Source organism: Pristiophorus japonicus, chromosome 26 (assembly GCF_044704955.1).
Source record: "Pristiophorus japonicus isolate sPriJap1 chromosome 26, sPriJap1.hap1, whole genome shotgun sequence".
Classification (NCBI taxonomy): domain Eukaryota; kingdom Metazoa; phylum Chordata; class Chondrichthyes; family Pristiophoridae; genus Pristiophorus; species Pristiophorus japonicus.
Window position 1 is genome coordinate 21,415,400 of NC_092002.1, and position 25,035 is coordinate 21,440,434.

Here is a 25,035-nt window from a genome sequence, read left to right on the forward strand (position 1 = left end):
TATTGGCCAGGACACCGGGGATAACTCCCCTGCTCTTCTTCCAACTAATGCCATGGGATCTTTTACATCCACCTGAGAGGGCAGACGGGGCCTCGGTTTAACGTCTCATCTGAAAGACGGCACCTCCGACAGTGCGGCACTCCCTCAGCACTGCACTGGGAGTGTCAGCCTAGATTTTTGTGCTCGAGTCTCTGGAGTGGGACTTGAACCCACGACTCAGATGAGAGTGCTACCCACTGAGCCACAGCTGGTGAGAGGAGGCCTGGTGTGGAGCATTAACACTGGCACAGACCAATTGGACTCTGACACTGACTCGCTGCAGTCCTAGCTCTTGTCCTTGAACTATGTTTCCCAGTTTTAAAAAAACCGAGGGATATATAGAGTTTCCGAACTGGGGTTGAGGGGAATTATTGGGGGTCCAGGGGCCCTTTGGAGGTTAGGATGGCGTCCGTAATGTATTTGCTTCTTGGGTTCTTTGCTTAAGAATTCATAGCAACACATGGCTATTAAAATCTAGTTGGTTTATTACACTACACATTACCAGTTCATCCATCGGGCTCACAACCACCTGCCCCATCGTGGATCCTCTGAACCCAACTGGCTGGGGTTTTATTGAGTCTTGTGACCATCACGTGACTGGCTAAACCATTCACAGTGCAACAGCTCTACAACTATTTTAGTTGAAACTATAAATCAAATGCCCCCTTATTAAAAGGGGCACCAAAACCGACACATTAAATAAATTAAATTTTAGACACTAACAAATTAAATTAAAATTTGGTTGCCAGGGGTGATGATGCACACCAGTCCCTCCGACACCCACCTCTCGCGGAAGGCCACGAGCATACAGGTGGACACCGCGTGCTCCATCTCCAGGAGTTTGCCAAACGCTGACAGGGCATTCCCCACACAGGAGCGAGTCGTGATGAGGAGGTTGGGTCTGACTGTGGTGACCTTGCAGCTGGTGCATAGATTTGGATCAAAGTTTATGGTCCTCCCGCAGAGAATGGATTCTGCCCTTCCTGGGCACGCCTGTTAACTTTCAACAACACAAAAAGGTACAAAGGTTTCACGTAAAAATGACAGGCACGTGACTCAACAGCTCAGAACAGGCTCTCGAGTTGGGTATATCAAATACCTGGCCCGTCACAAACACATCTTAGATTCAGCCAATGAGGAAAGAACAGAATTAGGAGCAGGGATAGGCCATTCAGCCCCTCGAGCCTGCTCCGCCATTCAATAAAATCATGGCTGATCTTTGACCTCAATTCCACTTTCCCGCCCGATCCCCATATCCCTTGATCCCCTAGAGTCCAAAAATCTATTGATCTCAGCCTTGAATATACTCAACGACTCAGCATCCACAGCTCTCTGGGGTAGAGAATTCCAAAGATTCACCACCCTCTGAGTGAAGAAATTCCTCCTCATCCCAGTCCTAAATGGCCAACCCCTGATCCCGAGACTGTGACCCCTGGTTCTAGACTCCCCAGCCCAGGGGAAACAACCTCTCAGCATCTACCCTGTCAATCCCCCTCAGAATCTGGTATGTTTCAATGCGATCACCTCTCATCCTTCTAAACTTCAGAGAGTATCGGCTCAATCTATTCAATCTCTCCTCATAGAGCAACCCTTTCACCCCAGGGATCAGTCTAATGAATCTCTGTTGTACCGCCTCCAAGGCAAGTATGTCCTTCCTTAGATAAGGAGACCGAAACTGTGCACAGTACTCCAAGTGTGGTCTCACCAGGCCCTGTACAACTGTAGCAAGACTTCCTTACTCTTGTACTCTGACCCTCTTGCAATAAAGGCCAACATGCCATTTGCCTTTCTAATCTTCTTAGAACTTTAACTTTAACTTTGATGAGGATGTTTAACTTTGTAGCTAGATTTAAATACTTCCCCTTCTCCAATTACCCCCCACCCCCGCTTCTCTGTCACCCCACGAAGGTGCTCACAGGGCTTCAGTTTGAATGGATGCCCAGTTTTCCAGTAAGTTGCCCTGGTGAGAATCCTTCAGTACATGGAAATTACAAAGTGGAAACAAGCTATTCAGCCCACTGCATGTGAGCAGTGGACCCAATGCCAAGTGTGCACCCTGTTCCTATATCCCTTTAATCCCCCACCCCCCCCCACCCCATCTCCCTGCTTTCCTTCACCCATCTCTCTAACCCGTATTTCAAGACTGACATGGTCTCTGCTTTCAACAGCAACTCCAGGAGTCCATCCCACAGCCTCAGCCCGGGCAACTCTGGGTGCAAGTGTCCGACGAGGTTGTCGTCACATGATATCCTGCCCTGCCCCCACACTCCCGCCATTGGTTGCCTGACCCGTCCATCCTCGCGGCGGCCCGCCTTCCCACAGCCAGCTGGAACGTTACCCGATTGGATGGCCCTCTCACCCATCTCCCCTTTGATTTGATCAACCCTCGCATTTCTCTCGCTGGCCTTGCTCACTGGAGTGTCAGCGAGATTCATCCTTGATTCTTGCAGACACCACAGCAATCCAGGAAGGTTCACAACCCCACGTGTTGAAACAAAATCTCTCGCCCGCTCTCTGTAATAAATCTCATGTCATCTTGTATCAATTTCAGGCCCTACAAAATCTCTGGACACGTGTGAAGTGTTGACAAATATTAAATATTAAAAGAACGAACTTGCATTTATATAGCCCCTTTCATGACCATCGGACATCCCAAAGCACTTTACAGTCAGTGAAATACTTTTGGAGTGTAGTCACTGTTGTAATGTAGGAAACACGGCAGCCATTTTGCGCACAGCAAGCTCCCACAAACAGCAATGTGATAATGACCAGATAATCTGTTTTTGTTATGTTGGTTGAGGGATAATTATTGGCCAGGACACCAGGGATAACTCCGCTGCTCTTCTTCGAAATAGTGCCATGGGATTTTTTTTCTGTCCACCTGAGAGAGCAGATGGAGCCTCGGGTTTAACATCTCATCTGAAAGACGGCACCTCCGACATTGCAGCACTCCCTCAGCACTGCACTGGGAGAGTCAGCCTAGATTTATGTGCTCAAGTCCCTGGACTGGGACTTGAACCCACAGCCTTCTAAGTCACGTATTGCAGTCGAGGCCGATGCGATTCTCACACCGACCTCGTGTCTTTGCCAGGCATGTGATCAGGAACAGGACACTGGGTTAACCTCTTATCACTCACGCCCTGCCACCGACTGCAACACCCCAACTATGGCAGCAGCCGAGACCGTCTCTTGTGACAGGGGCTAAAGCTGGGATGTTTTGGGCCTTTCAGTACAGCACTGGGTCATTAGGGAAGCTCGTGTGAAGAGCTGTGAGCTAGAATATACAACCAGCGGGTGTTCAAAGGCCTTTACACTCGGACTGTGTTGCGGGAGCGTGTGGATGAGCTGGGCTCCGCTTGTACATGGAGCCCCACAGACATGACCCCCAGGGTTCGGTCATCCTACACATGGTGGGCACGACAGGGTGGGAAGAGATTCTTGTCCAGTCTTCATTACCTAACCCGCAAGAGTGAAAGACTTCTACAAATAAACAACAAGGCGACACACATCATTTTAGCAACGAGGGAGACTCAAACAAATGAATGGGATGTGCTTGGAAAGTTTCTGGGGAATTAGCGAGGAGTTCAGGGAGAGAACATAAGAATTAGGAGCAGGAGTCGGCCATTCGGCCCCTCGAGCCTGCTCCATCATTCAATGAGATTATGGCTGATCTTCTACCTCATCTCCACGTCCCTGCACTATCCCCATATTCCTTAATATCCAAAAATCTAGTGATCTCCATCATGAATATACTCAACGACTGAGCCTCCACAGCCCTCTGGGGTAGAGAATTCCAAAGATTCACAACCCTCTGAGTGAAGAAATTTCTCCTCATCTCCGTCCTACAATGGCCGACCCCTTATTCTGAGAGAGTGTGAATAGGATTAACATCCCTGTGTGTTTATGGAGCCTTTCGGACCGGAAGTGAGCTTTTAGAACTTTGCAGAACATTTGATTTTGTCGAGAGCAGACGGGGAAACTGGGCACCAAGCCTTTTAAGCAATGGTTAAATATCACAGACAGGCCCTGCCACACCAAGGCTACACCACCGTCAGTCTAGGGTCAACTCTGACTTGGTCATCACTGCTGAGGAACCTGCATCCACACGCCTGACTGTCCAGACAATGTTTGCCATGTATCTTACATTATTATATATAACTGTATCCTAACATGCTATACATGACTGTAATAAGATATGACCTGTAACCACCAGCATACCTTACCACCAGGGGTGCACTTGCAAGAGACAGGTCTATAAGGACAGGTCTCAGGCAAGTGCAGCATTCCAGAGCTGTGAAATAAAGGTGCAGGTCCAGAGTGATCTTGACTTCACTACATGCCTCGTGTGAATCTGTACTGAGTGGACAGGACTTTACAGTGGCGACGAGTTACGGGATCACAGAATCCACAGAATGGCGAACGACGGATCAGATGAAAAGTACAATGCAGGAGACAATTGGGAGGACTTTATAGAAAGGCTCCAGCAAAGCTTTGTAACCAAAGACTGGTTAGGCGACGATAAGGCAGACAAGAGAAGAGCCCATCTCTTGACCAGCTGTGGTTCGAAAACATACGCTTTAATGAAGGATCTGTTGGCACCCGAGAAACCAGCAAGCAAGTCGTTTGAAGAATTGAGCACACTGGTAAGAGACCACCTGAAGCCAGCGAGCAGCCGACACATGGCCAGACACAGGTTCCACAACTACAGACGCTGTGTGGGCCAGAGCATACCCGACTTTGTGGCGGAACTTTGGAGGTTGGCTAGTTTATGTGAGTTCTCCGATGAACTGAGGAGAGAAATGCTGAGAGACTTTTTCATTGAAGGAATAGGCCACGCAGGCATATTCTGAAAGCTCATAGAGACCAAGAACCTGACCTTAGAGGCAGCAGCACTGGTCGCACAGACATTCTTGGTAGGGGAAGAAGAAACGAGGTTGATTTACAATGCAGGTACGACAACTAACGAAATATCGGAACAAGAAGTTCACAGCACTAAACCCACACACAGACAAAACCGGGAGAACAGGCTCTCGACAGCAGGCAGAACCCATCAAGGGTCACAGGAACAGCCGTTCACACCTCATCAACCCACAATGCGAGCAATCAACTACAAACTGAGAGAAGCTCAAGAGAGATCAGCCAGATGCAGCTCATTCTTTGGGAACACTTTAAACAATGGAACAGGTCTGTGCTGGAGGTGTGGGGGTGGGCACTCGTCAAGGGGATGTCGATTTCAGCAGGCTGTTTGCAGAAATTGTGAATATACAGGGCATTTGGCCCGCATGTGCAAAAAAACAGCAGCTCGGCTGCTATACGAATCGGATGGGTCGGCAAGCGGACCAGAAGATGGTGGGGACAGTACCCGGGACACCGATGTACAGCGGGTCAACACGATCAATGGCCGCTGCTCCTACAACAGGATGCCTCCTATAATGATGAGGGTCCTACTCAACGGGTTATCTGTCAACATGGAGCTGGATACGGGAGCGAGTCAATCTCTCATGGGCGCTCAACAATTTGAACAACTGTGGCCGCATAAAAGAGACAGACCAAAACTCACAAGGGTCGACACCACACTAAGGACCTATACCAAAGAAATCGTAGCAGTCCTCGGCAGCGCCATGCTCTCTGTCACACACAAAGGGACAGTGAACCGACTTCCCCTGTGGATTGTCCCCGGAGATCCCCCAGCATTGTTGGGGAGAAGCTGGCTGGCAAAACTAAACTGGAAATGGGATGATGTCCATGCCATGTCATTAGAGGAACGGACCTCCTGCTCAACAGTTATAAAGTGATTTGAACATCTCTTTCAGCCAGGTCTGGGCACTTTCAAAGGGGCCAAAGTCAAAATCTACATCACACAGGATGCTAGACCGGTCCGTCACAAGGCCAGAGCTGCACCCTATGTGATGAGGGAAAAGATTGAACACGAACTAGACACCTGTGGAATTTAGCGACTGGGCAAGTCCCATCATCCCAGTCATGAAGCCTGATGGATCCGTACGAATCTGTGGGGACTACAAATCTACCATAAACAGAGTCTCCCTACAGGACCAATACCCGCTGCCCAGAGCGGAGGACTTATTTGCCACATTGGCTGGAGGTAAACTTTTCTCAAAATTAGAAACATAGAAACATAGAAAATAGGTGCAGGAGTAGGCCATTCGGCCCTTCTAGCCTGCACCGCCATTCAATGAGTTCATGGCTGAACATGCAATTTCAGTACCCCATTCCTGCTTTCTCACCATACCCCTTGATTCCCCTAGTAGTAAGGACTTCATCTAATTCCTTTTTGAATATATTTAGTGAATTGGCCTCAACAACTTTCTGTGGTAGAGAATTCCACAGGTTCACCACTCTCTGGGTGAAGAAATTCCTCCTCATCTCGGTCCTAAATGGCTTCCCCTTATCCTTAGACTGTGTCCCCTGGTTCTGGACTTCCCCAACATTGGGAACATTCTTCCTGCATCTAACCTGTCTAACCTCACATCTGCGTATATGATGTAAGAATTGACCGAGGAATCCAAGCTACTCACCACCATCAACACACAGAGGCCTTTTCACGTACAATCGATGCCTATTCGGCATCAGGTCGGCAGCTGCAATATTCCAGCGCAACATGGAGAGTCTGCTCAAGTCCATCCCGGGGACGGTTGTATTTCAAGACGACATACTTATCACGGGCAGGGACACTGACTCCCATCTCCGTAATTTGGAGGAAGTACTAGAGCGATTGGATCGGGTAGGCCTACGAGTCAAGAAATCCAAGTGCCTGTTTCTCGCACCCGAGGTTGAATTTTTGGGCAGAAGGATTGCCGCTGATGGAATCCACCCAACAGAGTCCAAAACAGAAGCAATTCGCCTGGCACCCAGGCCCCAGAATGTCTCAGAACTGCGCCTTTCTCGGGCTACTCAATTACTTTGGGAACTTTATGCAGAACTTAAGCACGCTGCTGGAGCCTCTCCATGTGCTACTCAGGAAGGGGTGCGATTGGTTTTGGGGAGGGGGAAACGCCCAGGAACACGCCTTCAATAAGGCATGCAACCTTCTGTGTTCCAACAGTGTTTTGACTTTCTTTGACCCAGGTAAAAAGCTAGTTCTCGCATGCGATGCGTCAGCGTATGGGGTCGGGTGCATTTTGCAACATGTCAATAGTGCGGGCAAATTACAACCCATAGCTTATGCCTCCAGGTCACTTTCGCGGGCGGAGCGCAGGTACGGAATGGTAGAGAAGGAAGCACTCGCGTGCGTGTACGGTGTCAAAAATATGCACCAATACCTTTTCGGGGCCAAGTTCACGTTAGAAACCGACCACAAGCCCCTCACGTCCCTCCTATCTGAGAGCAAGGCAATAAACGCCAACGCCTCGGCGCGAATTCAACGGTGGGCACTCATGCTGGCATCCTACGACTATACCATAAGGCACAGACAACTGTGCCGACGCGCTCAGCAGGCTACCCGTGGTGACCACGGAAGGGTCTGACGAACAGGACTGTGAGATAGTCATGGCAATCAATGCCTTTGAGACAACAGGTTCACCCATGACGGCTCACCAAATCAGAGCCTGGATGGCCAGCGACCCCACGTTATCCTTAGTAAAAAGATGTGTCCTAACCGGTGACTGGGCAGAAGCTCGCGATGCCTGTCCCGAGGAATTAATACTCTTTCACAGGCGCATGCATGAGCTATCACTACAAGCAGACTGCCTGATGTGGGGCAGCCGAGTAGTCATGCCTCTGCGAGGCAGAGAGGCATTTGTCCGGGAGATCCACCGCGAGCACCCGGGGATCGTTCTCATGAAGGCCATAGCCAGATCCCATGTCTGGTGGCCTGGTATTGACGTGGACTTGAGCTCTGCGTCCGAAGGTGCACCATTTGTGCCCAACTCAGCAATGCCCCCAGGGAGGCTCCCCTGAGCCCCTGTCCCTGGCCTACCAAACCGTGGTCGCGGGTGCACGTAGATTATGTGGGCCCATTCATGGGCAAGATGTTCCTCGTAGTTGTAGATGCATTTTCAAAGTGGATCGAATGCACCATTTTAAACTCGAGCACAACCTCCACCACTGTGGAGAGCCTCGCAACCATGTTTGCAATGCACGGAATCCCTGACATATTGGTCAGTGACAATGGTCCGTGCTTCACCAGCGCAGAATTCCAAGATTTTATAATTGACCACGGCATAAATCACGTCAAGACGGCACCGTTCAAGCTGGCCTCCAATGGCCAGGCAGAGAGAGCAGTGCAAATCATTAAACAAGGCATGCTTAAAATCCAAGGTCCCACGCTGCAGGGTCGCCTGTCGCGACTGTTGCTGGCATATAGATCTCATCCGCACTCATTGACTGGGATCCCCCCCGCGCAACTGTTGATGAAAAGGACTTTAAAAACAAGGCTCTCATTAATCCTCCCAGACATGCACAAAATCGTAGAGGCAAAGCGCCGTAAGCTGACTGAGTACCATGACAGAAATTCGAGGGGGAGATGGAATGAGATAGGGGACAAAGTGTTTGTACTAAACTATGGCAGGGGTCCCAAATGGCTTGCAGGGACAATAACAGGCAAGGAAGGAAACAGGCTACTGGTAGTAAAAATGGACAATGGCCAAACCTGCCGGGGGCATGTAGACCAAGTCAAAAGCAAATTTACCAACAACACTGCGGAACCAGAGGCAGACTACAATGTGGAACTCGCACCACACCTGGTGGACAGACAGAGGGAACAACCTGAGGAAAGGGCAATCCCAACAGACAGCCCAGGCGAGTCAACAACAATCACACCAATTGAAACAGACAGCCCAGGCGAGATACCAGCAACCACACCCAAAGAAAAACAGACACCAAGGCAAACAACTGAACCACAACTCAGACACTCCACGCGAGAGCGTAGACCACCTGAGAGACTGAACCTATAAAGACAGTAAGACCTTGGGGGAGGGTGATGTCATGTATCTTACATTATTATATATAACTGTATCCTAACATGCTATACATGACTGTAATAAGATATGACCTGTAACCACCAGCATACCTTACCACCAGGGGTGCACTTGCAAGAGACAGGTATATAAGGACAGGTCTCAGGCAAGTGCAGCATTCCAGAGCTGTGAAATAAAGGTGCAGGTCCAGAGTGACCTTGACTTCACTACATGCCTCTTGTGAATCTGTACTGAGGGGACAGGACTTTACAATGTTGTGCAGGTGGCGGGCGGAGCAATTGTTTCTCCTGGCACGGTCAGTCAACCAACCATAGACTTCGAGGAGCAAGATGAGGCCATTCAGCTCCCCCCCCCCCCCGAGCTTGGTCCGCCATTCAGTTAGATCGCGGCTGATCTGTATCTCAAGTCCATTTACCCGCCTTGATTCCATATCCCTTAATACCCTTACCCAATATAAATCTATTAATCTCAGTTATGAAAATTTCTATTGTTCTCTCCTCAGCCTCAACAACTTTTCTTTGGGAGGTGGGGGAGGGGGGGGGGGGGGGAGGGGAAAGAAGAGTTGCAGATTCCCACTGCCCTTTGTGTGAAGAAGTGTTTCCTGACATCTCCCCTGAACGGCCTGGCTCTAATTTTAGGCTAACGCCCCTGTGTACTGACTCCCCCCACACCAGAGGAGAAAGTTTATCTCGATTTACCCAATCAAATCTTTTACTCATGTTAAATACCTCGGTCACCCTTTAATCTTCGATACAAGCTTGGTCTAGGCAACCTGTCCTTATGAATTTAACCCTTTTAGTTCGGGTATCATTCTTGCGAATCTGCCCTGCTCCCCGTGAGGGGCAATGCCCAGAGCTGAATGTAGTGCTCCAGGTCGGGTCTACTGAATGTCTGATGGAGATAGGGGCCCGGCAACATGGCCAGTAGAACAACTCAACCTGTGGCATGTTAGTGAAACAGGACGGGAGTCCTGGAGATAAAGCACATTTAGTCTCCTTACAGCACAGTTCAATCCTGCAACTAGCAATGAGCCACCAATCGCCATCATCATCAGTCCCTCAGAATCGGGGAAGACTTGCTTCCACTCTAAAAGTGAGTTCTCAGGTGACTGAACAGCCCAATACAGGAATTACAGTCTCTGTCACAGATGGGACACAGTGGTTGGAGGAAAGGGAGGGTGAGGAGTCTGGTTTGCCGCACGCTCCTTCCGCTGCCTGTGCTTGGTTTCTGCATGCTCTCGGCGACGAGACTCGAGGTGCTCAGCGCCCTCCCGGATGCTCTTCCTCCACTTAGGGCGGACTGGTCTTTGGCCAGGGGCTCCCAGGTGTCGGTGGGGATGTTGCATTTTATCAGGGAGGCTTTGAGGGTGACCTTGAAACGTTTCCTCTGCCCACCTGGGACTCGCTTGCCGTGTAGGAGTTCCGAGTAGAGCGCTTGCTTTGGGAGTCTTGTGTCGGGCATGCGGACAATGTGGCCCGCCCAACGGAGCTGGTCGAGTGTGGTCGAGGTGTAACTATTCAAGCCCAATTCTGACCGTGTGTTCAATGTTGCCCACAAATACAGTTACTTCGGAATAGAGGAGCAAGATGAGGCCATTCAGCTCCTCGAGACTGTTCCACCATTCAATGAGTTTGTGGATGATTTGTATCTCAACTCCATGTACCCGCCTTGGTTCCATATCCCTACCAAAAATCTGTCCATCTCAGCTTTGACATTTTCAATTGGTCCCCCCAGCCTCAACAGCTTTTTGGGGGAATCGAGTTATGCCCCCTTTTGTTCCAGGCTCTGCCCTCCTCGATACCCTCTCGGAAACCGAGATATCCACACTAAACGAGTGATCAGAATTGCACAGGCTTCTTTCATTAGGACCGTGCTTTATACAAGTTCACTATTAACCCCTTAGATCTGCGTTCTCACCCTCTGGTTATCCGGAGATCTAGTTTGACCTGCCTCAGCTCATCTACTGAAACCCCCATCCCTAGGCCTTTGTTATCTCCAGTCTCGACTATTCCAACACTCTCCTGACGAGCCTCCCACCCTCTAAACTTCAATTCATCCAAAACTCTGCCCCGTGTCCTAACTCGCACCGAGTCCCGCTCACCCATCACCCCTGTGCTCGCTGCCTCTGTGTCCTAACTCGCACCGAGTCCCGCTCACCCATCACCCCTGTGCTCGCTGCCCCCGTGTCCTAACTCGCACCCAGTCCCGCTCATCCATCACCCCCTGTTCTCGCTGCCCCCGTGTCCTAACTCGCACCCAGTCCCGCTCACCCATCACCCCCTGTGCTCGCTGCCCCCGTGTCCTAACTCGCACCCAGTCCCGCTCACCCATCACCCCCTGTGCTCGCTGCCCCCGTGTCCTAACTCGCACTGAGTCCCGCTCACCCATCACCCCTGTGCTCGCTGCCCCCGTGTCCTAACTCGCACCGAGTCCCGCTCACCCATCACCCCTGTGCTCGCTGCCCCCGTGTCCTAACTCGCACCCAGTCCCACTCACCCATCACCCCAGTGCTCGCCAACCTACATTGGCTCCCGATAAAGCAAAGCCTCGATTTTTAAAATTCCCATCCTTGTTGTTAAATCCCTCCACGGCCTCACACCTGCCCTGTCTCTGTAACCTCCTCCAGCCCTACAACCCTCCGATCTCTGCGCTCCTCCAATCCCGGCCTCTTGCGCCTCCATGAATTTCATCACTCCACCATTGGTGGCTGTGCTTTCAGTTGCCCTAGTGCTGCATAAACATCTCCACATCCCTCCCTCTCTCCCTCCGTGTCTCTCTCACTTTCTCTCTCCTCCTTTTTAAGACGCTCCTTAAAACTCTTTGACCAAGCTTTTGGTAGCCTGTCCCAATATCTCCTGATGTTGCTTGGTGTCCAGTTTTGTCTGATAATGCCCCTGGGAAGTGCCTTGGGTTATTTTACTACCTTAAAAGGCAAGTTTGTGTTGTTGTGTACAGCACACCGCGCTGGTGGTTTCAATAAGCTGTTTACCAGAACGCCCCTGCCCCCTGCCGTCGAGGACCATTGGCTGCTCGCATCCCTTGGCAGTGTGTAGAAAACCAGGCATTCCCTTTGCGACAGACACCACCTGAAATGACTTGTTGTGAACAATGAGTTCCCAAGCACTGGAAGAACTGGTCTTTGCGGTAAGTGCAATGGTTGGGATCAGAGTGTGGTTGAGACACTGACTGAGCAGCGGCGGACTGCGAGCCACAGGTTGGAATGTTACGCTGCAGCTGGAATAACTGTGTTCAGTCCTGATCACCGCACTCAGGGAGGCCATCCATTTTGGTAGGAAAAATAAAAAAGCTAATTATTATTTAATTGGGGAGCGATTACAAAATGCTGCGGTACAGAGGGATCTGGGGGTACTTGTACATGAAACACAAAAAGTTAGCATCCAGTTACAGCAAATAATCAGGAAGGCGGATGGAATGTTGGCCTTTATTGCAAGGTGGATAGAGTATAACAGCAGGGAAGCCCTGCTACAACTGTACAGGGTATTGGTGAGGTCACACCTGGAGTACTGCACACAGTTCTGGTCTCAGTATTTAAGGAGGGATATACTTGCATTGGAGGCAGTTCAGAGAAGGTTCACGAGGTTGATTCCTGAGATGGAAGGGTTGTCATATGAAGAAAGGTTGGGCCTATACTCATTGGAGTTTAGAAGAATGAGAGGTGATCTTATTGAAATGTATAAGATTCTGAGGGGGCTTGACAGGGTAGATGCAGAGAAGATGTTTCCCCTCATGGGAGAATCTAGAACGAGGGGGCATAGTCTCAGAATAAGGGGTCGCCCATTTAAAACTGAGATGAGGAGGAATTTCTTCTCTCAGAGGGTTGTAAATCTTTGGAATTCTCTGCCCGAGAGAGCTGTGGAGGCTGGGTCATTGAATAAATTTAAGGTGGAGATCTAGACAGATTTTGAGCGATAAGGGAGTCAAGGGTTATGGGAGCGGGCGGGGTAGTGGATCTGAGGTCATGATCTTATATTAGCCTTGGAGAGGGAGCAGTGCAGATTCACCAGACTGATACCCAGAACAAAAGGATTGCATTATGAGGATCGATTTCATGAACTGAGCTTGTATTCCACTGAAGAGAAGATTAAGGGGTGATCTAATTGAGGTGTGTAAGAGGACACAAAAGGTTAGTATGCAGGTACAGCAAGTGATCAGGAAGGCCAATGGAATCTTGGCCTTTAATGCAAAGGGAATGGAGTATAAAAGCAGGGAAGTCTTGCTACAGTTATACAGGGTATTGGTGAGGCCACACCTGGAACACTGCGTGCAGTTTGGGTTTTCATATTTATGAAAGGATATACTTGCTTTGGAGGCAGTTCAGAGAAGGTTCACTAGGTTGATTCCGGAGATGAGGGAGTTGACTTATGAGGAAAGGTCTTGACTCATTGGAATTCAGAAGAATGAGAGGTGATCTTATCAAAACGTATAAGATTATGAGGGGGCTTGACAAGGTGGATGCAGAGAGGATGTTTCCACTGATGGGGGAGACTCGAGCTAGAGGGCATAATCTTAGAATAAGGGGCCGCCCATTTAAAACAGAGATGAGGACAAATGCCTTCTCTCAGAGGGTTGTAAATCTGTGGAATTCACTGCCTCAGAGAGCTGTGGAAGCTGGTTCATTAAATAAATTTAAGACAGAAATAGACAGTTTCTTAACTGATAAGGAATAAGGGATTATGGGGAACGGGCGGGGAAGTGGAGTTGAGTCCATGATCGGATCAGCCATGATCGTATTAATGGAGGAGCAGGCTCGAGGGGCCGTATGGCCTACTCCTGCTCCTATTTCTTATGTTCTTCTGTTCTCTCTATCTGCCCTACTTCCTCTGGTGGGGCTACAAGGAGAAGGAAAGCAGAGATGCTTTACATCGGAGAAACGGCACACGAGGAGACACCTGAACAAAGTTGTCGAGATTCTAAGGGGTAGAAATAACCTTGTTTGATGCAAAGTGCTGGACACAGCTGCCTACTCTGTAGTCCGGGGCCACGAGCACCTGCCCGGAACAGGGAAGGTGAACAGACACTCTGGGTTTAACTTTTTCAGGGAGGTGAGTGTGTGGAACACATTGCCCAGAGGGAGGTGGGGTGGGGGTGCTGAGAGGCAGCAGGCTAGTTGTTTAGTGAATGAAAAAGAAAGAAAGAAAGACTTGCATTTATATAGCACCTTTCACGACCACCGGACGTCCCAAAGTGCTTTGCAGTCAATGAAGCACTTTGGAATGCAGTGACTGTTGTAATGTGGGAAACGCGGCAGCCAATTTGCGCACAGCAAGCTCTCACAAACAGCAATGTGATAATGACCCAGATCATCTGTTTTAGTGATGTTGATTGAGGGATAAATATTGGCCCCAGGACACCGGGGAGAACTCCCCTGCTCTTCTTCGAAATAGTGTCATGGGATCTTTTACACCACCTGAGGGGACAGACGGGGCCTCGGTTTAACGTCTAATCCGAAAGACGGCACCTCCGACTGTTATGTGTGTATCGTCCCAGTACCTTAAATGTAATGTAAGTACTATGCCACACCACAGAGGGCGCTGCGGTGGGAAACCCTGGTAGTACCTGTAACAAGGACTATATAAGGATGACCACCACACCTGGGAGGGACTCTGGAGCTGAACAATAAAGGACGAAGGTCACAGCAGTTAGACTTACACCAGACCGTGTGGAGTCAGTGATTTGTATGTTACATACACCACATTGGCGACGAGGAAGCGGACGAACTCCACGCAACCATGGCTACTCTGGGCTCGCTAAAGGATTTTACCGTGGGCAATGATTGGGAGGCCTTTACGGAAAGGCTCGAGTACTACTTCACAGCAAACGACCTGACGGAGGACACATACGCAATGAGAGAGAAGCGTAAGGCGATATTGCTCTCCAGTTGTGGCGATGAGGTTTACTGTCTCGTCAGGGATTTGCTGGCACCCGGGAGCGCCAGGGACAAGTCATATGAGGAGCTGACTGAACTCATTCGTGACCAGTTGAAACCGAAGGAGAGCATCCTCACGGCCAGGTACAAATTTTACCATCACTGTAGACCCGAGGGCCAGGATATCACCAAATATGCTGCGGACCTCAGGAGACTCGCGGCGCCGTGTGATTTTGGGGCACACCTTGACGAGGCGTTGCGGGACATTTTCGTTATGGGGATTGGCCACGAGGGCCTCCTTCACAAGCTGCTGGCCACGGAACCCACAGTCACCCTGACAAAGGCCATCGCCATCAGCTGGGCACATATGACCTCGACTTGCAGCACCAAGCAAATAATCCACACAGTCTCGAACCCGGCATGCACTGCAGAATGTGGCTCTGCCCGGGGCAGAGAGCACGGATCCCGGGATCTTGGAACTCAGAGTCCGCTGAGGGGGGCCAATCAAGCAGCGTTATGGAGGAAGCCATGGGGCTCACTGGTGCAGGTTTGCGGAGTACACGTGCAATACCTGCCACGTTAAAGGCCACCTTCAGCGTATGTGTAAAAGAAATCAGACTCACCATGTGGCTGAGGAGATGGGAGATGATCTACTGTTCAGCGAGGAGCAGGGAGAAGAAGATGAGGTGCTTGGACTGTATTCGTGTACTGACGATTCGCCCCCAGGGAAGTAAAAATCAACGGAGTCCCCGTGAGTATGGAAGTGGACACGGGCTCGGGTCCGTCGTTGATGAGTCGGAGAACTTTTGATAAACTGTGGATTAACACAGCTGCACGACCCAAGCTGGTCCCGGTCACGGTGAAGCTGCGTACCTACACCAGGGAACTGATACCTGTTCTCGGCAGAGCGATGGTGCAGGTATCCCACGGGGACGAGACGCATGGTTTACCTTTGTGGGTCGTTGCAGGCGATGGGCCGACACTCCTTGGCCGGAGGTGGATGGGGACGGTCCGTGGGAGCTGGGAAGACTTCATCACCCCACAGGCTGCTGCTCCCCGGGGTGCTGCCGTGCCCCGGGTCCCCAGAGAGCAGCGCCGACCGAGCTGGAGCTGCAGCCTCAATCCACCCACAGGCAAGTCCCAGGTCTGGATCTCACACAGAGACCCTGCAGCCCCAGCCCCCACAGGCAAGCAGCCCTGCACAGAGGGGCCTAAGGGGGGTGGGGGTTGAGCCGTCGGGATGCTGCGGGCGGGGTGCTGAGGGATCCAGGGGCCGGCGGTTCGGAAGGGCCCCGCAGAGGAAGAGGCCGTTGGGCGGGCCCCGCCGAGGAGCTGGTAGCGTCGGGCGGCCATGGCGGCCGCAGGGGAGGCCGCTACGGAGGCCGCGGGGGACGCGGCAAGTGCGGCCGCTGGAGAGGCCACGACGGCCGCAGGAGAGGCGGCAAGTCAGGTGGCAGCGGAGGGGAGCAGAGGCTGCGACGGCGGAGGGCATCCGGAGTGGCGGAGAAGAAGATGGCGGCGGCATCGTGTCGGAGCTGCAGAGCATCAAAGATGGCGGCGACAAGGAGAAGCCTCGTGGAATCCTGCTGCATCAAAGATGGCGCCTTAAAAAGGAAATGCACCCGGGAGTCTTAAAAGGGCCTTACAAAGAGGTGGTCCCCACAAAGGACTTCTGTTCGGCAGAGCGAGTCTAAAATGAGCAATGTTAATGTGAGATAGTCAATTTATAATAAGAATTACTTTTTTATGCTGAATGGCCACTGTATTTGTGTAAAATAATGGATGAAGTACAATTAATGATAACGGCTAACAAGGAAATCAAGGATCCGCTATCAGTTAATAACCAGTTAATGTACCAAATAATATGTACCATACTAACGCACTGTCTATGCCCACCTGCCTTCCGTTGGACAAGTGTGATTTATGTAATGATGTGTGTATCGTTGTCCTGGGTCCAGGTTGGGGGGGTGGGGGGGAAGGTGATGTTATGATGTGTGTATCATCCCAGTACCTTAAATGTAATGTAAGTACTATGCCACACCACAGAGGGCGCTGCGGTGGGAAACCCTGGTAGTACCTGTAACAAGGACTATATAAGGATGACCACCACACCTGGGAAGCACTCTGGAGCTGAACAATAAAGGACGAAGGTCACAGCAGTTAGACTTACACCAGACCGTGTGGAGTCAGTGATTTGTGTGCTACATACACCACACCGACAGTGCAGCACTCCCTCAGCACTGCACTGGGAGCGTCAGCCTAGATTTTGTGCTCAAGTCTCTGGAGTGGGACTTGAACCCACAACCTTTGGACTCAGAGGAGAGAGTGCTGCTCACTGAGCCATGGTGGACACAGTGGAGGGGGATACAGGAGTTAAGTCTTGTGTTGTTTCGCGTTTGGGACTGACTCTGTAGGCCCTTCACATTCACAGGCTTCTCTCTGCCGGTCTCGGTCTTGGTCAGGTCAATAAAAGGTCGCTCCCAGTCCCAGCTAATCATTAACCTCTCTCCTTCAGGTGCCGATGGGCCCAGTGAGCGTGTTTCCAGCACCTTCGGTTTCCAAGGTTAGTCAATCAGTTTTATTCCTCTGCTTACCTCAACTGCCCTGCTTTGTTTTGGTCCAGCCCTTCAAATCGATCGTACAGACGGCAAACGTGAGCCTTGGAAACTGAGAGAGAAGAATGTTAGCAGTCGGTGAAGTGCTCATCACATGTCTGACCTTGCCACAGCTAAAGGAACATTCCTGCTTTCTGGAACCTTTGACTAACGCGTTCGATCCCAGTACAATACACGCAGTTATGCTGCAATATTCCAGTGGGCCAAGTTAGCATCTATGCTACTGAACCCCATGGACCAAACTACTTCCCTACGTATAAAACCCCGATGCGCCAAACCCCATCGGGGCTAATCGACCAGCCCCCTCCCACTGAACACACATCCAATGAACACAACCTGTTCTCATTCTAACAGATTCAACCCCTTCCCATTTAAAGAAAGAACTTGCATTTATATAGCACCTGCCACAACCGTTACACGCCTCGAATCTAGGATCCTGGGACTGGAGTGCATCCCCACCCCGGCAACCAAATTTGAATTTGATCATTTAAGTTTAAAGTTTAATTTGTTTAATTTGCCAGTTTTAGTGCCCCCACTTTTAGTCAGGGTGCACTTGTATAATTTCTGTTTTTAGTGCCCTAAACCCCCCCAAAAAAAGGGGGCACTGGAAAAATTATTATTTTGGAGTGTGACCCCCCCTTGCAGGGGGCATTTGTTTAAAGTGCCCAACTAAAATAGTTGAATCTAGGATCCTGCTGCCAGGGTGAGGGAGTCAGATCTCTCTGCGTAAGTGCAGGAGGCCGGAGAACGGACTCCAGTCTCCATGGTCTGACAGAAGTGCCTTACTGTTATAGCAAGAGGCCAGCGAGGCCCACAAGTCTGTCATTCAGTAATAGAAAGACTTGCATTTCTATAGCACCTTTCACCACTTCAGCATGTCCCATAGCGCTTTACAGCCAATGAAGTACATTTTAAAGTGTAGTCACTGTTGTAATGTGGGACTGTGGCAGCCATGGCACGCACAGCAAGCTCCCACAAACAGCAATGTGGAAAAATGACCGGATAATCCGGTTTTTTACGATGTTGGCTAGGACACTTGGGGCAACTCCCCTTCGAAAGAGTGCCATGGGACCTTTTACGTCCACCTGAGAGAGCAGACGGGGCCTCGCTTTAACGTCTCATCCGAGAGTCGGCACCTCTGAGAGTGCAGGGCTCCCTGCACTGGGAGGTGCTGGAGTGAGACTTGAACCCACAAACCTCTGACTCAGAGGCGAGGGTGCTTCCCACTGAGCCACGATGACCACAAGATAGCTGCCAGGGAGTGGAGCAGCTCTGCGGTCAAACAAACAACCACCTCTCGTGGCTCAAACAACCAACAGCCAATATTTGCGGGCCACAGGCAGGCTTTGTGGTCAGCCTACCCCTACAGGCCCGAGAGTCAGCTTAAACCTGGTTGGCCTCCATGACCCTTTCACCTCCGCCGACTGTGAAGGTTTATGGCCAGTGAGCAACTACATGGGCACAAAGTGCGAGTGTGATTGCTCCAATATTGTTACTGGGGCTTTGAATCCCTTCCCGCTACATAAACACGGCAACCTTGAGCCAGCGGCATTATTGTGCGAAGAATACAAACAGAACTTCAGCAGCTGGAAGGAGGAAAATACAAATTAACAAAGACGAACCAACTCTGCTTAATAGATAAACCTGTCATTCATCCCAAACACTATGGTGGGGACCTTGGTATAAATAAAAACATGGGCATTTATATAGCACCATTCACGACCACCCCAAAGCACTTTACAGCCAATGAAGCACTTTTGGAGTACAGTCACGGTTGCAACGTGGGAAACGCAGCAGCCAATTTGCGCACAGCAAGCTCCCACAAACAGCAACGTGATAATGACCAGATAATCCGATTTAGTGATGTTGGTTGAGGGATAAATATCACCGAAGGCACATGGGGAGAACTCCCCTGCTCTTCTTCAAGTAGTGCCGTGGGATCTTTTACGTCCACCTGAGATAGCAGACGGGGCCTCGGTTTAACGTCTCATCCAAAAGACGGCACCTCCGACAGTGCGGCGCTCTCTCAGTACTGCCCCTCCCTCAGTGCAGCGCTCCCTCAGTACTGCCCCTCTGACTGTGTGCGCTCCCTCTGTGTCAGCATGGATGTGTGCTCAAGTCTCTGCCGTGGGACTTGAACCCACAACCTTCTAACTCAGAGGCGAGAGTGCTACCCATTGAGCTGCAGCTGACACACAAAAATAAACGACCACATTTGTCTAGACACAGTCACTGTACATCAGCGGGTGTGTTAAACACTGATCATTCTTGGTTATTCCCACTTTCCGCCCTCCAAATCCCACATTGCAATATATCCATGCAGCACACATACGCACACCTTTTTATACAAGGCTGTATCTCTGGTATAAACCCCTTCACCAACTTACTCTCACCTCCGAGGTCGTGGGTTCAAGTCCCACTCCAGGAACTGGAGCACAAAATCCAGACTGACACTCCCAGTGCAGTGCTGAGGGAGTGCCGCACTGTCGAAGGTGCTGCCTTTCGATTGAGACGTTAGAGCAGACGGGGCCTCGGTTTCTCACGTGGACGTAAAAGATCCCGCGGCACTATTTAAAGAAGAGCGGGGGAGTTATCCTCGGTGTCCTGCCCAATATTTATCCCTCAATCAATGTCACTGAAACAGATCATCTGATTATCACATTGCTGTCTGTGGGAGCTTGCTGTGTGCAAATTGTCTGCCGCGTTTCCAACAGTGACTACACTTCAAGAAGCACTTCATGTGAAGCACTTTAGGATGGCTGAAAAGGTTCTATATAAATGCAAGTCTTTCTTTTACACCAACCTTAAATCCTTATGCTGTGTCTCCACCTAAAACTCAAACCTCCCTCTTTCCCAACACCGTGCCTGGCAGCATCCACACATTTTAGTTTTGAACCTCAGTCACGTTGCCAAGCCCATTTTGCTAAAATACAAGTTTCAAACTGCACAGGAACACCCTGAATAGGGACTCCTCCCAGGCACAAGAACTGAGAGACATAAAGCCCATCTGCCTAGAATGAGAGCTTGCTTACAATTCTCTGTAAAGCCCTCCCCAAAAAAGCACTTAAAGGGGAAGGTTCAGTGTGTGCCGTACAGATGCTGAAAGTGCAAACACTTTCCCTTTAAACCCACTTGTGATTCCGCTACAGGAGCAAATCTCTGCAAAAGTTACAGCTGAACAGGCAGAAACAAAGAGACTTCCCAGCCGCTCTGCGCGTACTCACAGCCTGTCTCCTGGATAATTCCCTGCAGATCCTCGATCTTGGAGACGTGGGAAGAGTACGAGCCCATTTTCCAGCCTGAGCTCTGTCTCTCTGTCTCTCTCTCCCTCCCTCAGCACTATAGTCTCCCTGTAGTGTGAGCACAACTTTCACAGCACATGATCCACCCCTACAGCCTGATTGACAGCTCATTCACCAATGACAGGGCTCCTCAGCAGCTCATCAAAACCCCATCTGCTCAATGGAGGGGCGGGGGACTCCAGGTTTCCATAGTGCAGTGGTTATCATGTTCACCTCACATGCAAAAGGTCCCTGGTTCAAGCCCGGGCGAATGTCCAAAGTTTAATTTGTTTACCCTAAAAGAGTTGTGTGGGGAGGGGGGAGTCCGGGGTCCCACGCTCCTGATCTTTGGGCACCCTGTGAGGAGGGGAGCGGGCAGGTCGGAGGGCCTCCCCGTAGGACTGCTCCTGGGCCTGGCCAAGGGGGCCATCAACCGGTCCAGGCAGCAGGCGGTCGAGGGGGTCGTTCAGCCCGACTGCCTGCCTCTCTTCCGCGGTTACATCCGAGCCAGGGTGTCCCTGGAGATGGAGCACGCAGTGTCCACCGGTACGCTCGCGGCCTTCCGCGAGAGGTGGGCACCGGAGGGACTGGAGTGCATCATCACCCCCGGCAACCACATTTTAATTTGATTTTATATGTTTTAAAGTTTAATTTGTTTAATTGCCGGGTTTTTAGTGTCCCCCTTCCCTTTTATAGGGGGCACTTGTAAATTATGGTTTTAGAGCCCACAAAGAAAACACAGAAAAAACTACAAAAATACAAAAAAAAAGAAAAAAAAAAGGGCCTTGGGAAATGTTTGGAGTGTCCCCCAGATCGGGGGGCACGATTTAATGTTTATTTTTTTCCCCAAAAAGAGTTGTGTGGGGAGGGGGAGTGACCCCTCCCTTTTTATAGGGGGCACTTGTAAAATTTATGGTTTTACTGCCAAAAAAAAAGCAAAAAAAACAAAAACAAAACAAAACAGAAAAAGGGCAGCTGGAAAGTGCCTGGAGTGTCCCCCAGATCGGGGGGGCACTTGATTTAATGTTTATTTTTGGTTTCTTCAAAAAGAGTTGTGTGGTGAGGGGGAATCCTGTGGCCAGTTTAGAACCCCATCCCTGTTCATTTGGGCCCCTCATGTACCTGACCCACTGTTCCCTTGACCTGCAACAACTTATCTCCGAACAACAAATGCATTCATTCTGCTTACATTATGCTTTTTCGCTCAATGGGCCCCCTCAATCCGTGATGTTCGAGAGTGTTGCTCACACTGACACCAGCTGTGAACTCTGAACCCGTTGCATTAACCCCGGGTCCAGCAGTACTGAAAGCAAAGCTTCTGATCTTCTTTAGAAACCCTCTGCTTTTTTTTCCACTTTGGCGTCCGCCTGTGGCTCAGTGGGCAGCACTCTCTCACCTCCTGAGTCAGAAGGTTGTGGGTTCAAGTCCCACGCCAGAGACTTGAGCCCATAATGCAGGCTGACACTTCCAGTGCAGTGCTGAGGGAGTGCTGCACTGTCGAAGGGGCAATGCTGAGGGAGCGCCACACTGTCAGAGGGGCAATGCTGAGGGAGCGCCACACTGTCGGAGGGGCAGTACTGAGGGAGCGTCGCACTGTCGGAGGGGCAGTACTGAGGGAGCGCCGCACTGTCGGAGGGGCAGTACTGAGGGAGCGCCACACTGTCGGAGGGGCAGTACTGAGGGAGCGTCGCACTGTGGGAGGGGCAATGCTGAAGGAGCGCCGCACTGTCGGAGGGGCAGTACTGAGGGGGCGCCGCACTGTCGGAGGGGCAGTGCTGAAGGAGTGCTGCACTGTCGAAGGGGCAGTACTGAGGGAGCACCGCACTGTCGGAGGGGCAGTACTGAGGGAGCACCGCACTGTCGGAGGGGCAGTACTGAGGGAGCGCCGCACTGTCGGAGGGGCAATGCTGAGGGAGCGCCACACTGTTGGAGGGGCAGTACTGAGGGAGCGTCGCACTGTCGGAGGGGCAGTACTGAGGGAGCGTCGCACTGTTGGAGGGGCAGTACTGAGGGAGCGCCGCACTGTCGGAGGGGCAGTGCTGAGGGAGCGCCGCACTGTCGAAGGGGCAGTGCTGAGGGAGCGCCGCATTGTTGGAGGGGCAGTTCTGAGGGAGCGTCGCGCTGTTGGAGCGGCAGTACTGAGGGAGTGCTGCACTGTCGGAGGGGCAGTACTGAGGGAGCGCCGCACTGTCGGAGAGGCAGTACTGAGGGAGCACTGCACTATTGGAGGGGCAGTACTGAGGGAGCACTGCACTGTTGGAGGGGTGTACTGAGGGAGCACTGCACTGTCAGAGGGGCAGTACTGAGGGAGCACCGCACTGTTGGAGGGGCAGTTCTGAAGGAGCGCCGCACTGTCGGAGGGGTAGTACTGAGGGAGCACCGCACTGTCGGAGGAGCAGTATTGAGGGAGTGCCGCACTGTCGGAGGGGCAGTACTGAAGGAGCACCGCACTGTCGGAGGGGCAGTGCTGAGGGAGCACCACACTGTCGGAGGAGCAGTATTGAGGGAGTGCCGCACTGTTGGAGGGGCAGTACTGAGGGAGCGCCACACTGTTGGAGGGGCCGTCTTTCGTGATGGGACGTTAAACCGAGGCCCCGTCTGCTCTCTCAGGTGGATGTAAAAGATCCCGTGGCACTATTCCGAAGAAGAGCAAAAGAGTTTTATCCCCGGTGTCCTGGGGCCAATATTTATCCCTCAAACCAACATCACTAGATGATCTGGGTCATAATTGCATCGCAGTTTGTGGGAGCTTGCTGTGCGCAAATTGGCTGCTGCATTTCCTACATTACGACCGTGACTGCACTCCAAAAGTATTTTATTGGCTGTAAAGCGCTTTGGGATGTCCTGTGGTTACGAAATGTAAGCCGACCTTCCCCCTCCCTCCCCTGAAGTTGCTGATTCATAGGAGTGGCATCACCCCCAGGTACCCTCCAGTACCCCCCACAAAAGGCCGTGTAAAAGCATGGCCGGCAAATGTTATCTGGCTATTCGACTGCGCACTGCATCACAGTCAAGCAAGATTCCAATATCTCTGCACGTGTACACTCAATTTTTGGGGTGCTGACTGGGCGGTGATCAGGAGCAGGAACCCTGGCAACGTTTTCTATTAACTCTCCCCGGAAGCCCCGGGGGTACTGAGGCTAACTGGAGCTCCCCAATCACTGCACCAGTTGAGATGATGTCGCTCGGTAGAGATCAGGGGCTGTGCCAGGAGCTTGCTGGTTCCGGACTCCGGGAGCTTGTGCAATTACCCACGAGGTCATTAGGGAGAGCTCGGAGCGGGGGCACGTCAAATGATTAGAAGCTGAAAGTCAAGGTTTATAGATGGAATCATACTTTATAGGGCCAATTTCCTGCTCACCCGACTACAGTTATTGATTACCACTCCCAAGCAAGAGAAAAACGCAGCCAAACTCCGCTCTAAAACACCAGCCTCTGTCTCGGGAGCAGTAACTTGTGACAAAGGGGATTTTCTTTACATAAAACAACAATGTTTCAGAGCACTTAACAACAACCTGCATTTTTATGGCGCCTTTAATGTAGTAAAACGTCCCAAGGCGCTTCATCATAGGCAGTCCCTCGGAATCGAGGAAGACTTGCTTCCAATGTAAAAGTGAGTTCTCAGGTGACTGAACAGTCCAATACGGGAATTACAGTCTCTGTCACAGCTGGGACAGACAGTGGTTGAGGGAAGGGGAGGGTGGGACTGGTTTGCCGCACACTCCTTCCGCTGCCTGCGCTTGTTTTCTGCATGCTCTCGGCGACGAGACTCGAGGTGCTCAGCACCCTCCCGGATGCACTTCCTCCACTTAGGGCGGTCTTTGGCCAGGGACTCCCAGGTGTCGCTGGGGATGTTGCATTTTATCAGGGAGGCTTTGAGTGTGTCCTTGTAACGTTTGCTCTGCCCCCCTGGGGCTCGTTTGCCGTGTAGGAGTTACGAGTAGAGCGCTTGCTTTGGGAGTCTTGTGTCGGGCATGCGGACAATGGTATCAAACAGAATTTGACACCAAGGTGCAGGTGACCAAAAGCTTGGCCAAAGAGGCAGGTTTTAAGGAGCGTCTTTAAAAAAAAAACTTGCCTTTATAATAGCGCCTTTCACAACCACTGGACGTCTCAAAGCGCTTTACGGCCAATGAGGAGCAAAGAGAGGTCGAGAGGCGGAGAGGTTTAGGGAGGGAGTTCCAGAAAACAGGGCCTGGTCTTTTACTGTCGGACAACACTTTGTGCATTGCATGATCCCACAATAAGAGCCAGGTGGCGAATGACTAGTTGAGCCG

At 51.1% G+C, this 25,035-nt stretch overlaps 1 protein-coding gene across 1 annotated transcript in view; it reads right to left on the reverse strand.

The window, feature by feature from the left end:
• Positions 1-20,834, reverse strand: part of chp2 (calcineurin-like EF-hand protein 2) — a 33,071-nt gene extending 12,237 nt beyond the window's left edge. Inside the window, exons 1-2 of the mRNA XM_070867626.1 lie at positions 20,702-20,834; positions 17,457-17,529 (exon numbers count right to left, since the gene is read on the reverse strand). Coding sequence (XP_070723727.1) covers positions 17,457-17,529; positions 20,702-20,768 — 140 coding nt within the window. The 5' untranslated portion in view covers positions 20,769-20,834. The remainder of the gene's footprint in view (positions 1-17,456; positions 17,530-20,701) is intronic.
• Between the last annotated feature and the right edge of the window lie 4,201 nt (positions 20,835-25,035).